Genomic DNA, 15179 nt, shown 5'->3' on the forward strand with positions numbered 1-15179 from the left:
CAGAAAACTTCAGTTTCTCATCCATAAAAAGAACAAAAAAAATGTAAACATGTTTTGAACTTGTGTGCATCACTGATAACATACAGTCACTTCCTCAAACCACCGATAGGGGCGGGCTTTCTTCATCCATTCAGCTTGTTGCAACACCGGAGGTCAATTAACAATCAAGTTGACAAACGTATTTAAAGGAAATGCTCAACTCTATCAGATTATTCTCATTGGAAGTATTTGGATCGATTTTAGTAAGTGTGAGGTTGTGTGCATTTGTGTTGTATTTTTGCAGTTCTCTGTGCTTTTATGGGCCTTGGTTAGTCAAAATTCTCTTAACTGTCCCCTGATATTGTTGTTTACATGTCTTTCCTGTTTACCTTTAGAGCGTGCACATCAAAGGACTCTGCCCGCTGCTGACCAAGACTTCTGTCCACAATGAAGCGCTGCTTCTCATCACTGATGTTTCCTTCATTATTGTTGATGTGCTACTTGGGTAAATGTCAGAATATTTTCATATAGCTATTGTTGCACAATTCTATATTCTTCCCTTTTACAAAGAATAAATTATTCAAATACAACTTGGCTGAACTATTTTCAACCTCAATAATGCTCATTTTTATTCTGTAGCTGTCGTGCTGTCAGTCTCTAATGACACTGTGAGATGGTGCGTCAAGTCTGATGAGGAGTACCATAAGTGCATGGACCTAGCTGCTAAGATGCCAGTCTTTTCCTGTGCTAAGAAATCAAATTCTTTGGGCTGCATTGCAGCAATCTATGTGAGTTCATCAGGTGTTTGGAATGGTAAATTGTTACTGGTTCAAATTCTAATTGTGAAGCCTCGGGATATACAAACTTGAATGACCTTTGAACTGGAATGGAATCTGGGTTTAACACTTCATATATCAATCCCTAAAGTGTTAAAAGATTGTGACAAATTATTGGTGGCTGTTTCTCTTATAGGAGGGTACGGCCGATGCCATCACATTAGATGGAGGAGACATCTACACTGCTGGCTTGGAGAACTTCAAACTTCATCCAATAATTGCGGAGGACTATGGTGCCAGTATGTAAATGGTCAAACATGAGAAATTGCTGTCTTGGGGGGGGGGGGGAAGTTGTGATAAGAATAGTAGTGTATAGAGTTGTGCTCTTGTCAAAAACATACAACTTTTAAACTGATAATTTGAGAAATACCAGTTTCTTCCCAGGAATTAAAACAATTGTGTCTTCAGTGTCAGACAGCTGCTATTACGCTGTTGCTGTAGTGAAGAAGGGCTCAGGCTTCGGCATCAGAGACTTGAAGGGGAAGAGATCTTGCCACACTGGCTTGGGAAAATCTGCTGGTTGGAATATCCCAATTGGGACGTTGCTCAAGTTGGGGGTGCTGAACTGGGGAGGCATTGAGAACGAAACACTTGAGACTGGTGAGTGAAATCATAGAATCTGCCATGAATGATGGACATGCTGTAATTGTAACCCTTATTCACAGCTGTAGGTAACTTCTTCTCCAAGAGCTGCGTCCCTGGAGCAGACAAAGGTTCTTCACTGTGCGCTGTCTGCAAGGGAAACTGTTCACGTTCTCATGCCGAACCTTATTACGATTACAGTGGTGCTTTCCAGTAAGTGTCCACTTGCATGTAGAGTTCAAAGTTATTTGGAAGTAGTTCTTGAATCTAAAAGTAATGACACTTTGTAAAGCGGCTTGTCCCACTATTACATTGGGTTACAGTGGCTTATTTGTTAGGTGCCTGGTAGAAAATGCTGGTGATGTGGCTTTTGTCAAGCATCTGACAATCCCAGGTCTGTTACAGTTCATTAATAGTTATTTGTAAGTTATGTACATGGTATGCCTAAAGATTAAAACAAAGCAAAACTAAGTTGGCTAGTATTGACCCAAATACCTATACAGATGGCATGAAGGCTGACTATGAGCTGCTGTGCATGGACAACACCAGAGCACCCATTGACAAGTACAAGGAATGTCACCTTGCCAGGGTACCTGCTCACGCTGTAGTCACCCGCCAGGACCCACAACTTGCTGAGTTGATCTGGAACAGCCTCACCACAGTAAAGGTATTTTCATGAAGCTAGCCTCTCACAAAACTACTCCAAGGTCAAATATTTTAGGCAAGGGGCTTGCTTCTCTTCTCCTAAAAGGGCTTCACCATGTTCTCATCTGAAGCATATGCACCCGCCAAGAATCTGATGTTCACAGACTCTACTAAAAAGTTGGTCAGGTTGCCAAAAAACACTAACTCTTTCCTGTATCTGGGTGGCAAATACTTGAGCATCGTGCGATCCCTCAACAAAGGTACTCACTGAGAAATTATCTTGGGCAATGCTTAAAGACATCTTTGTTCCCCTCCCCAGAGTTGACTGCAACTGGATCGAGTGCAATTACTTGGTGTGCTGTGGGCCCAAGTGAGACTCTCAAATGTAATGAATGGAGCATGGCAGCTGGAGAAACTAAAATTCTATGCCGGACTGCCCCCACTGTGGTCGAGTGCTTAAAGATGATGATGGTAATCTGGCAAATTCGTCACGTGTGCATGCAAAACTTGCATGTCAGTGTAACACGGTTGAGCTCTGGTATACTTTAGCATAAAGAAGTGGATGCCATCGCAGTGGATGGAGGTGAGGTGTACACCGCTGGGCAGTGCGGTTTGGTTCCGGCCATGGTAGAACAGTATGGAGAAGGTAAAGGGAATTGGTGTTTCTATACACGGGTATCATTTTTAATATTTGGCATTTTCAATTTCAACAGCCCAGTGCAGAAAAGATGGAGGTAAATGCACTTCACTACTTGTGTGGCTGTGGGCAAGCCTTGTTAACAACTTGAGTCACCAAATTTGTTTTAGCCCCAGCTTCATATTACGCTGTTGCTGTGGTGAAGAAAGGTTCTGGGGTGACTTGGGCCAACCTGAGGGGCAAAAGGTCTTGCCACACAGGTTTTGGCAGAACAGCTGGCTGGAACATTCCCATGGGTAAAATCCACAAAGAGACTGGTGACTGCAATTTCGGTAAGTATTCTCCGATTTTAAATGGCTGTGTGTAATTCAAGCAGTGCTTGCTAGAGAAAATCTATAATATGCTTAGTTGTCATTCTTTCTTGTATACTCAGCAAAGTTCTTCAGTAGCGGTTGTGCCCCTGGATCGCCGGCTGGTTCCCCGTTCTGCTCTCGGTGTGCAGGCAGTGGCAAACCAGTGGATGACAAGGCAAAGTGCCAAGCCAGTTCAGAAGAGCAATATTATGGTTATGCTGGGGCCTTTAGGTGGGTCAAGTGCAGTTAGGTCAATGTTATAGTTCATTTTGCCATAACTGCACGTTTGGATAACCTGGGAAATGGCACATATTTTCCCCTACACCCAGATGTCTTGTGGAGGGTGCAGGTGATGTTGCCTTCGTTAAACACTCAACTGTTTATGAGAACAGTGATGGTAAGGTTTTGTGTTAAAAACAGGGGTTCACCAGTGCCAATACGAAAATAATTTTGGTCTGTTGCAGGCAGGGGTCCTTTGTGGGCTTCTGGCATCTTGAGCAGTGACTATGAACTGATTTGCCCCAACAATAGTCCCGTTCCAGTCACTGATTATGCCTCTTGCCACCTGGCAGCTTCCCCTGCACATGCTGTGGTGACCCGCCCAGAGTCTCGTGATATTGTTGTCACTGTTCTCCAGGAACAGCAGGTAAAAGCTTGAGCTACTAGGTGAACAATAACCTAACTGTGCCGTTATTTAATGTATTTTCCCCAAGGCACAGTTTGGCATGGCCAGTTTCAAAATGTTTGCCTCAGAACCTGAGAAAAACGAAGACTCCACACAGTGTCTGAAAGAACTTCCACGTGGTTTGGACTACAAGAGCTTCTTGGGATCTGATTACATGGATGTGATGGCTTCATTGAGGCAGTGCAGTGATTCTACTCCAGGTTTGGAAGTTTTTGGTTTAAGACTAGCATCTTCATTCAGTGCCACATTCATTGTTTGCGAAATCTGTTTTCCCACAGATTTGGAGAAATTGTGCACTTCCCACACCTGTCAAAGTCACTAGGTCCATACTTTCATACAATGGAAGCTGCTGATCCTTTCAAAGACATGTTGGATAATGTGATCTCAAATAAAAGCTATGTATTCAATTGCATCCTTGCAATTTTTTTTTTTTTTTTACACATGGCTTGAGTAATTTGAACAAACCTGAAGCTACAAAATTCTAGTGACAGGAGTGTAGTATATGGCTTTAACACTTGTGTTACGATTTGGTATCAATCATTGTTTAATCTTGGAAAGGTTTATCACCGAAATAATTCAATATAACACGATAACGTATCTAAAACGCAGTCTCATTGAATTTCATAAGCCACCCCTTTTTTTTTTTTTTTTTTTTTTTCCACATACTAATGGGTGTGTTTGGTCATATCTTTAGGTGGCTTATTAAAGGGCTGATAGTTGACGACCTAGCTTTTACTGGTTAACCTGGGCAAGCAACTGAAATTAAATTTTCAGTTAAATCAACAGGACTGAGCAACCAACTACCACCCTCCTGGTATGTAACTCAATTAGCAATTGAGGTTACATTTGCAAAGATTTTTACTTGGGCTAATCTTTAATACCCAGAAGTATTATGTTGCAGGGAATCAGTGTTACCTACATTTATCAAGGTTCTTAAATATGGGCTTTGAATTTTTTTTTTATTTTTTTTTTATTTTTTTTTTTTTTTTTTTTTTTTAAATACACTTATTCATTTAAGATATTAAACATTGTTCAGGACTGTCACTTCCCATTTGTAGACATCACATACTTTGGTTAGCAGAAATACTAGGCCATGCCTGATTTTCATGTCTTTTAATGACGTATACACTTTGTCATTCCACCCGTCACGTTACAGATTAAGCTGTGCTGTCTGACCCTGACGGTTGCAAAATTTTTGGTGTGGCAAATTGTCAAGCAAATCTTTCAATAATTGGTAACAATTAAACTATTTCAAAGTTCAAATTGTTTAGATAAATCACAAATGTAAGGACATGGTCAACTGGTGAAAATAAGCATAATTATTAGACATCCTGAATGGGATGTTTTCAACTTCAGTTACTCATATTTTGCTTTTCCGTGCGTTCGGTTGTAATATACACCATAACATGTTGCTTTTTTTTTTTTTAATAGACATTCTGTGCTGGTAGGATGACCATACATTGCACACGCGCTAGCAGGCTCATTGCATTAGATTCAATGTAGGTAAAATGCGATCAATATGTTAATGTTAAAGGAATGGTATAGGGTGGTAAAACTGTTGTCCAACATAAGGTATAACTCAATATTCTATATCAGAACAATGCCTCATGTGACAGTGGTTGAGAGAGTGGGAGGCCCCCAAAAACCGGCTAGTATCTAACTAGTGCAATGGACTTGTCAGATCATTGTGTAAAGGACGATGTATGTCTTTTTTGAAGTAATATATTCAATTAACTGGAAAAGTGTTTATCCATTGCTGTCAAGAAAAGTGAGAATGTAGTTGATCCATTCAAAGTGCATATTGCAAAAACGCATACATATGTTAAATGTACATTCTTTTATGCCGACACTTAAACTATAATTATTTTGGTTCTGATCAGTAAAACATATGGTAAGAAAATCTAATTTTATAGCTTATAAGTTTGACAATGAGTTCCAAGTAATTTGAAAATACTGTTCTCGGAAAATATGACTCTGATACTTAAATTTAGGCTTGTATCTAGGTACAGCGCACACTAAAAACATCAACTAATTAGGTAATGTTTATTTGCAAAGCCTATAATCACAAGAGGTTTTAAAGGGCTGCACTGACTATTGCAAACCAGATTACACCATCCCCTGATCTGAAACCTACACGTGGGCAAGGAAAAACTCGAACCTCAGCATTGGTAAAATGAAGAAACCTTGAAAGGGGATCTCACAGGAGGTAATGCCCCTTCCAAGATGAACAGGCTGCAATGGACATTCCATAAACAATGAAATATCAGATTTAAAAAAAAAAAATTACCATGTTGCAATGGATGTATGATTAAAAATACGTATTGTCAACCTGAGAAATAGGTCATTCATAAGCTAGAGAATAAGTGTGTATTAAGCCTAGATTTAAAAGGTTGCACTAGAATCTCAAAGGGCAGAGTATTCCGCAGCAAAGGGGTCCTGAATAGAGAAAACTAATTTGCTGAGTTCTTCTTGACTCTAGGAATCACTACTAGACCAGCATTTTCAGAGCAAATATTCTGAACAGGAACAATGGGGGTAATTAAATCTGGAAGATATGCGGGAGCAAGTCCATGCATGTATAACACCTGGTAAAAAATATGGACTCAAGTCTTCGGCAAGCCTTCCCTCAGACATTTTATTCTGTAGAAAAAAAAATCTGATCATAAACAATCGTAAGGTCATTCCAATGTACAACCAATTGACATTCAGAAACACTAAAAGAAATTCAGAAAAAAGGCAGTTAAAAACGGTGAGGTTTACACCTTGGAGGGCTCCTGGATTATGTGGATTGGAAAGAATCATGGCTCCAACAAGAGATTTCTCGAGACAAAATACGAAATCGTCAAACTTCTTGAAGGTAACTATACTCGTAGTTGCCAAATAATCAGTCAGCTGTATCGACGATTTGTGCCAAGTACAAACAACATGGAAAGGTTGATAAAGTCAAGCATATTGGAAGGCCAAGGAAGACATGAAGGCATTAAGACAAATTACTTAAGGCCATATGTCTTGAAAACAAAAAATGCATAAGACAAATGAAAAGGATATATATATATATATATATATATGAAAATTATCAGCGGTGTTTCAGCCACAAAGCGCAGTATGCTGGAGAGAAAGTAGCAAGGCAGATGGTGGGTGAGGGAGAATGATATCACGCGATTGGTAGCAGTTTTCTTTTATCCCAGGAATAAAATGGTGAAAGTAAGAATATGAATGTTCAAATACAGTCCAAATCACAACCCAAGCACCAAAAAAATGAACAGGGAAGACTATTTGAGCGGTACAAGAATTTCACATACTTGCACACGCAACAAAATGAGCTACAATGATGATTTCAGCCAGATAATGGTGTCAGCAAGTACAATATTTTGAAGCTACGCTACCATCATAGCAAATTTGTACATTTCCCAGTGCAATTTCACTGGTAGAAAAATATATTTTGGTGCCTTCCAAAGTGAAGTACAACAATACACTTAATCCAGATAGTTCTCCCACAACTATAAGGCCTTTAAAAAACTAATATCTATAAACATGTATTTTCATCTACCTTTCTACAATACTTAAAATGCTTAATTTTATTTTCTAGTTGTTTGAATTGTTTGTAAATTTGTATTATATTGTTAACATTATTTTGAGTGATGTGTGTGTGTATACGTATATATATATATATATATATATATATATATGGGGGTGTTACAATATATATGATATAACGAAACACATGTACAATATAACATGTTAAACTACATAAATTAACACGTTTGAAAAAAAAATATGGCGTAAGATTTTTTTTGTATTTTCTAAGGGAAAATACGACAGTTTGTAAGGGCATGGAGCCGTGGAGGTTGACAGGTATGTGGTTGTTTGAATTGTGTAAATTTGGATTACATTATTAAGATTATTTTGAGTTTTTGTATGGAAGTATATATGCGTTTTGTCAATTATATATAAAATTTTTAAGTGGCGGATGCGCCCCGCCGATCATTTACCCCGGAAGTGATCCAGCCGACTAGGTGGCGCACGCACCCGGCGAGCAGGGCACGGCGGTAACCGGCTTCGTCGGCACGCAACATCGCGCACCATGGCGTCGCTCTGAGATTCCTCACACGGCTGGAGTGTACACACCGAACCGGCAATCCGTCACCATCGGCGCCTTGATAATGGCCCTCTGGTCCAGGGGCTTTTTTCGGGGCCATCGGAATCACCAGTAGTACTAACCAAGGGTGAAATTATTTGATTTTTCAGCACTGTCACCGTTGCACGCCCCGGGATTTTCATCAAGTGACAGGACTCCAGCCGGTTAGCTGCTGCTAGCTTGCTAAGTCACTAGCCAAAGAAGGGCATCTGGACTTGTGTTAGACTACGAGGGAAAGAAAATAAGAGCACCGGGGAACAACAATATCACTAATCAAGCAGAGGATCCGACGAGTGATCGACTCTCGGGTTGCAAGACAGTCGCGCATTCAACTGTTACCCGGTAAGAAATTCAATTCGACGTGGAAATATTCACTCGGGCTTCATTTTGTAGCCGCGTTTGAACAAGGCCCCACGCCGGTTGTCAGCCCAACGTGGATTTTGCGAATCAAGACAACTAAGATTTATCTTCGTATGTGTTTATTGTGAATTGAATGATTTTGTTGTTATACGAGTTAGTCTTCTTGTAGCCCTTTTAAGTGAGGATCGCAGGGAGCCTTGATTTTATCGCGAGCACCAATAGCTGCATTACAGCCACGGGGTTCCCTTGCTAATCTTCAGATGGTTGCCACCCTTTAGACTCTACGCCATGTACTTTCGCTCTTAAGGCGCAGATACTATTATTTATCGTCCATTTTGACGTGAATTGACTGCGTTCTTGCATAAAATATTGTAAAGCTGCTTCGACAAGTTTGAGATCAAGATACATTTTCCCTCGGATTGGTGTACTGGCGAAGCCGGCCCCGGCCTGTAATGAAATCCACTTTGACGCACGGTTGCGGCGCTAGGCTGAAAGCTAACATTGACCCAGGATCGTCTCACTCAATGGCGACGGGTCTAGTACTTGATACAATTCCGACTTCTTCCGGCATTGGGAAAAATATCAATTCGAAATCGAAAGTGTTTGATGAAGAGTTCTTGTTGAAATGGTGTAGGACTCCACCACCGGCCACGTAGCAAGCAAGAATGTCTCGTTGACACTGGGACACGTATCATTAGCCCGGCTACTACTTTCTCCCCCACTTTTCACGATGAATGTTGAAATACGTAAAGTTGACTTCCCTTGTACGTTTAAACTCAATTGGGAGGTTTATATAACCCCAAATACCCATTTGTTCGGGATATAGAGCAACTGGGTGAAAAATAATAGTGTTTCCTTGAAAGGAGCATGGCGCTAGCTAATGCTAACGTTAGTCGCCCTGTTAGCTTGTCATGACAAGGGGGTTTAGGAAGGTAATGAAAAACTACGTTCATGTTGAAAATGTGTTTTTTTTTAATGTACTACTCAAACACGTTGTTGTGATTTTTGAGACGTCGTTTTACAAGTAGGAGCCAGTGACACTGAAAATGAGCTTTGACCTCAGGTGTCCATTTTCTTCAGTGCCCGCACCAGACCACGGATGAAATAACAATTTCAGCCAGAGTACACAAAGACTTATCCGAATCCCACGAAAGCATATCTTAATGTTTTATACGTTCACTTCAGTAGTTGTCACCGGTGAAATAAATATTCGATACGCGTGTACTTCTACACTACAACGTGTTACTAAATCCCTTTTAAGTTGACCAACACACTCGAGTGTGTTGAAGTGTTACATTGTCTAACATGGAAATGACTAGTCTTGCATCTATTTAATTTTTACCGAGGTGAACGCAGCACTGTTCGCCACACGTTTTTCTATGTACTCGAAAGAGCGACTTTGCAAATCAAACATTAGGCCTGTTGTCGGATCAAAATATATATCCCAAGCCATCTTGTTCCTTTAAGATAAAAGTTCCCTGAACGTTATACATTGTGGGACGGTGCAGTTAGACTTGAAGGAGATTGCTGCTGCCTTTTATCCCCTTTATATAGTTTGTTAGTAAATTGTATTGATATTTCAAAGATTGAGCTGAATGATATATAACAGGTAAATAATAACACTCAACAGTAATTTTGTCTACAGTCTACAGAGTGTTTTTCATGTAGGAGAGACTTGCATTTAAGTTAAATCAGACTAAAACACTCTTGATTAGAATTGTCATTTTATTTGGGCTTGCAGCAGTGTCTAAAAATCCTCCTCAATAAGTTGGACTATTTAAAAAAAAAGTTGGTCATAAATCAGATAGGAACAATGCATTAAAATTCGTTTTACTAAATGTTTTAAAATTGAACGAGGTCAGCACTTGGGCAGATCATATGAATGAATAATAAAGTAAAATAGATGTAATAGTAATGCTGACCGACATAAAGATTCAAAGGTATATTTTTAGTAAGTAGAAAATGGCATTTGACTATACTACTATGACTATTTAAATTTAGTTCATTTTCCTGGACTCTCTTCTAACATTTTGATGTGAATGTGTCTTTGTGACTGTTACACATCTATTCCATGTTTTGTAGTATTGATGAAACTAAAGCAACCCTGCGCTCAACGTCTCTGAATATTTTGCAAAATGTGATTAGGATTCCAGTACTCCTCCTTATAGGCCACAAAAGCAATGCAAATTAAAGTGCTGTAAATATGTGTTTGGGGAATAGTCGGGGGTTGATGAGTGCCTATGTTGTTATCATGGGTGAAACTGCAGACCACACCCTCACTTGCTGTCACAATAAAAATATGCTATTTGCATGTAAATAACTTTTTACCCTCAGTACAATTGTGCGATTAACCTTTTTTTTCTCACTTCGTCTTTCAAAAGGTTGGCAACACATCGCCACCCTAATGCAGAACCATAAAAGAACGTGAAATGAATAAACCACCGCAGCCTCTACAGGGTCCCACCTCTGTCCCGAATCCTGCACCCTCCCCTGGATTAACACAGGTAAGTGACCCCCAGAATAAATAGCAGTGCTTTGGAGGGAATTAGCCACTTAGTCTGGTCATGGTTTTACCCCTGCCTTTTTTATTTAAAGGCCGCTTACGGACCTGCGCAGCCCCCGTCTCTCGTCTTTGCCATCCCTCCATCCCCGCCGATGAACTCCGCACCCCATCCAAGACAGGTATATGTTTGATTGTGGGCTTGTGTAGTAAGCATTCAAGTTATTTGGGAATTTATGGCACGTACTAAGAATTTGATTGGTTTTGTTGTGGAGAATACACTTTACCCCTCCAAAAAATCATTCCTATTTTCATTTTTTTTTAAGTACTATGTAGGGTGTTTTTAAGCTGACGTTAATTATTTTTCTTACAATGATTTATTTCTTGGACAAAATAATTGTGAGATTTCCATTCAATTCCCACTGGGAGTTCCAATTAGGAATATTCTCAAATTCCGGTGCATCACATCCCATGGAAATTGACATAATTGTGTTCACCCCCTTGAAACACTACTTCTATGCTACCTGAGCTACAGTTGTCTGTGTGGTGTTGTGTGTTTAACATTGCTTCTATCTCTGCTAGTGATCTTTACTTGTTCCCTCTGTTCTGCTGTCCTACCAGTTTGCCGCAGGGCCCCGTACAATACACCAACAGGTACTAACCCCACCCATGCAGTTAATTCTTGTCTTCTCTTGCCCATAAGCATGTTCACAATGTAGCTGAGAATCCTCTAGCGTAAATAGTAGACCTCTCCCTAGCTCCCCTCCTAATTGAGACGATAAATACTAAAACCATCATCAATTATTTAAGAAACCTTGACCAATTTCATGTTGAATATCAATATACAGCAGCATTTTTTACCAATACAACTGTATTGCTCTTTGCAGTAAAATGACAGAATTAACATGTAAGATTAAGTCATAACACGGAAATTGTGGGGGGGGGGAATCTGCAAAGTCACATGCAGATTAAATAAGTCACACCCACATGACAGATGCTAAATCTTAGTTGCTTCATCAAAATTTAAAAGCGTTTTATGCAGTATTGCAAAGACGATTGCCAGCGTTTTGTAAAGGTCGTGTATTGAAATCAATAAATCAATTTGCTGTTTTACTGTATTTTGTTTTTATGAACAAGTAAAGACTATTTACCTAGGCAACTCTTGAAGTTTTTCAGGGCACCCAGACTATGACAAAAAAACCCTCCCCCACCTCAACAGACAAATGTGAGGCCAAGCCCCACGGCTCATTTCCATTTGATTAGATCTGTGGAAATCTTCTGACAAAGTGTGACAACTAAATTATTTCACTCAGAGCGAGCACTGCAAAGGCAGGTCTTTAAAAAAGGAGATAAAGGTATTGAAAATGTCATTACATAATTAAAACAAATTATCTATTTGTACAACAGAAGAATCTGAAATTGAATTAAACACGTAAACAGCGTCACTCATGTAGTCTAATCACTGTATTTTTTGAAAAAGAAAAGATACGTACGATTGCGGTTAAAATACTATTGATTGATTTTGCACAAGCCAAAATCAGAGTTTAGAATGTTCGTTGGATAACTGTGTGATAATTTTATTATAGTTCTATTTAATCACCCTCATCAGCATAATGAAAAGTTTGTTGTAGTTGTCGCTGGTTCGCGCCTCGGCCGAGACATACCTAATTGGTATAATGGCGGCGCCCTCAGTTGGCTGCGGCTGCATCGACTCGCTACAACGGGTCAGGTGTATCGACATTTCGTTCTGTGTACATTGTTACAAAGAATGACAATACAAAGGAAATTATTTATTTATTATTTATATAGTCGTGTTAGCCATACACACAACCCACTTTTGCTTTTAATACTGCATGTTTTACTTACTTCCACACTGCCCTGGATCTCACGCTACTCTGGATCTGTGAAAACTTGCATGCTTGGACACCATTGCCCGAGATATGCAACCACCCACCTCCAACCTTTTCTTCCTTGTCAACATCTTGCAGTCTGCTGTTCTCACAGTCTCCATTTTTCACGTGAATCTCACTACCTCTCTTGCTTTCTGCTTGTGTGTTGTGCGGCTGAAGGGTGGATACAGAGCGCTACAGGTAATGGCATTTCTTTTGTGCAGCCAGTGCTGAAACACCAGTACAGTGAAGCCCTGTACTGTACATTCTAAAAGTGCCATGTAGAATTTGCATTCGGTGTGATGTATGCCATCACCATAGGTCAGATGTCTGTCTGCGAAAATAGACTTTCAAAAAGCAACTGGCTCACAAGTCTTAATCATTAACATTTGTCCAATGTTTCCAGGGCTATTATTCAAACCGTTCTGCAATGGCCACTAGTGCGCCAAGGGTCCAAACACCAAGCGGCCCTCGACCTGTTGGACCCCCACATGTCTACCCGCCAAGCTCCCAGATGATGATGATTCCCCAACAGCAGCTTTCATTTGCCAGCTCCCCTCAGGGTTACTTCCTTCCACCTGGACAGGTTGGCTTGCAGAAGCTGTGCCAATTGATTGGTTCAATTTTCCTCACTGTAGTTTTGATGGCCACATTTGTGATATTGGTTCATTGATGGTCCCTAATTGACATCACACCCCAACTCCGAAACAACAATTATTCAATTACTTAAGATAGTCTTTTTTTATATGGGGAAATGAATGCGGCTGTGCCCAAAAAGTATATTTGGATTTGTTAGGAAATTCAAATTCATAGAATCCCTTACGCCTCACTTTAAGGACAATGATAAGAAAATCTTGAGTAAAATAAAAAATAAAAATCAATGTAATTTCGCACATTAACAATTTTTCTTCTATCCTTACATTTCATAGATTCATACATTTTAAATAAATACCAAGTACAAGGGGACAGTAGAAATATAATTTATTTTATAACGTTTTCATTTAATGTTACAAAAAACAAATGAGGCCTAGCAGCAGCTCCCCCACTAGCAAGTGTTTCTCTGGGCAATTGTTCAGTTTGCTTATTCCAGGATTCTTTGCAAAAAACATAATGAACGTGTCAAGAAACAAATTCCTTAAATTCAATCTTATATGCAAGACTTAGTAACAGAAGAATAACACATTTTACTAAAGGAGCTATTTCCAGCAAAAGCTGTTCCTATATGGTGAGGCTAATATAAAGAGAGGACCAAAATAGGATTATGTTTATAAAGGGGTTTTGAAACATAGGGCACAACAACGGTTAGAATATACTGAGAATGGTTATTTGGACATACATTCAGTATTTCAGCGAGCTGTATTGACAAAATCCATTCTATCCAAGGAAATAATAAAAATATGAATAGAATATATACCAAAAAATACAATTTCAAAATTTACTCTTATCAGTAAGAAACAAGATAGCTGAAAACTATAAAGATGTGATAGCTCCCCTAAAAGTCCACATGGAAGCCCGCTGATGAGTTAATACTCAGCAAAAATTAAGTAATTTCATTCAGGGCTGTCCAGTGAATCCAACAAAAAGTTTTTAGTCAAAAACTTGATAATATTGACAGATGAAAAGAATCAAGGAAAAACTCAAGTGTGAGAAACTAATCCCTAACAGGCTGCAGATTTGCTGAAGACATTCACAGCATAGGCCAGTACACTTCTATTAAATTGCTGACTCTTGTATCCTTCAGATTTTTTTCCATGCTTAAGTCATTGTTCTTCTCTAATTTTGATCGGCGTGTTAAGTTTTGATCAGAGCTTTCCCTCTCTTTTTTTGTAAAATGCCTTTAGTCATCTTGCGAAACAAACTTAGTATATTGATATCGACAGAATAAAATGTTATTTATCTGTGGAAGAGGGAAGATGGTATGGGTCCAATATTACTCAATTTTTTATGAGTTGTTCTCTAATTTTGATCATGCGCACTTGTGCGTGTATTATTTTTTTACCATACAAAAGAAGCAGAGAAAACAGTTAGGTGTGTGTTACATTCAACCAATTCGTTTGCCCGTTAATGTGCTATAAGCCCTCTGAAATGAACGGAAATTTAATCGTTCCTGTCTTCTTTTACAGTTCCGGTCTCCATACATGCCAACTTCTCAGCAATATCCTGTGACCAGTGGTACAGGCTTCTATGCAGGAAGCAGTCCTGCTGAATATTCCGGCTTTGGTAAGAGACTTTAAGCTACAGTAAAAGAATTTGCTCCATAATCCTATAAAATGTGTAGCCATCTGTAATATTTGGGAACTTGTTTAGTCTGAGTCTGCGGATATGTTGGCCTCGCCTCATTGTTCACGAGTTGGCGGCATTAGGGGGTTGCACGGCTGGTTGGAGTGTTGCTTGTACCTGCGCGAGCAAAACGTGAGCGCATGTAGTGTGGCTTTTTGTTCTGCTTTGGCCTGTGTTCTTTCTATCTGCAGTCTAAGCTCACGCTACCTCACTGGTTCCATGAAATGTTTTGAGACCAGAGATTTGTGTTTGTCCTTACGAGACAATTTAATGCTACAGGACATATTTTCACCAT

General features: G+C 39.5%; 3 protein-coding genes across 9 annotated transcripts in view; 2 read left to right on the forward strand and 1 right to left on the reverse strand.

The window, feature by feature from the left end:
- LOC148374475 (uncharacterized) overlaps positions 1 to 15179 on the reverse strand; it is a 224943-nt gene that overhangs the window by 75900 nt on the left and 133864 nt on the right. The window lies entirely within an intron of this gene.
- LOC148374480 (serotransferrin-like) lies at positions 132 to 4129 on the forward strand. The gene is made up of 18 exons (XM_088336991.1): positions 132 to 242; positions 375 to 484; positions 619 to 767; positions 952 to 1054; positions 1224 to 1415; positions 1481 to 1610; positions 1736 to 1791; positions 1901 to 2064; positions 2149 to 2302; positions 2362 to 2513; positions 2592 to 2688; positions 2756 to 2776; positions 2850 to 3011; positions 3113 to 3263; positions 3362 to 3429; positions 3497 to 3678; positions 3746 to 3917; positions 3996 to 4129. Exons 2-18 carry the CDS (start codon positions 427 to 429, stop codon positions 4037 to 4039), a joined length of 2055 nt encoding a protein of 684 aa, XP_088193117.1. The 5' UTR covers positions 132 to 242; positions 375 to 426; the 3' UTR covers positions 4040 to 4129.
- eif4g1a (eukaryotic translation initiation factor 4 gamma, 1a) overlaps positions 7746 to 15179 on the forward strand; it is a 32552-nt gene continuing 25118 nt past the window's right edge. For 2 of the 6 annotated variants that reach the window (XM_088337004.1, XM_088337021.1), the window contains exons 1-7: positions 7746 to 8197; positions 10597 to 10719; positions 10811 to 10897; positions 11337 to 11369; positions 12785 to 12805; positions 13011 to 13190; positions 14728 to 14824. In XM_088337004.1, coding sequence (XP_088193130.1) covers positions 10645 to 10719; positions 10811 to 10897; positions 11337 to 11369; positions 12785 to 12805; positions 13011 to 13190; positions 14728 to 14824 — 493 coding nt within the window. In that variant the 5' untranslated portion in view covers positions 7746 to 8197; positions 10597 to 10644. The remainder of the gene's footprint in view (positions 8198 to 10596; positions 10720 to 10810; positions 10898 to 11336; positions 11370 to 12784; positions 12806 to 13010; positions 13191 to 14727; positions 14825 to 15179) is intronic. The other 4 variants (XM_088337029.1, XM_088337033.1, XM_088337031.1 and 1 more) reach the window with 3 other exon arrangements.

The sequence above is a fragment of the Urocampus carinirostris genome, chromosome 1 (genome assembly GCF_059441175.1).
Source record: "Urocampus carinirostris isolate Australia breed hairy pipefish chromosome 1, RoL_Ucar_1.0, whole genome shotgun sequence".
Lineage (NCBI taxonomy): Eukaryota > Metazoa > Chordata > Actinopteri > Syngnathiformes > Syngnathidae > Urocampus > Urocampus carinirostris.

Excerpts from the sequence above, each read along its gene's own strand:
- LOC148374480 (XM_088336991.1), top strand. The coding sequence starts at position 427 with ATGAAGCGCTGCTTCTCATCACTGATGTTTCCTTCATTATTGTTGATG. Across the intron at positions 2,689-2,755 it reads GGTAGAACAGTATGGAGAAG|CCCAGTGCAGAAAAGATGGA; the intron begins GTAAAGGGAATT and ends CAATTTCAACAG. Across the intron at positions 3,012-3,112 it reads GACTGGTGACTGCAATTTCG|CAAAGTTCTTCAGTAGCGGT; the intron begins GTAAGTATTCTC and ends TTGTATACTCAG.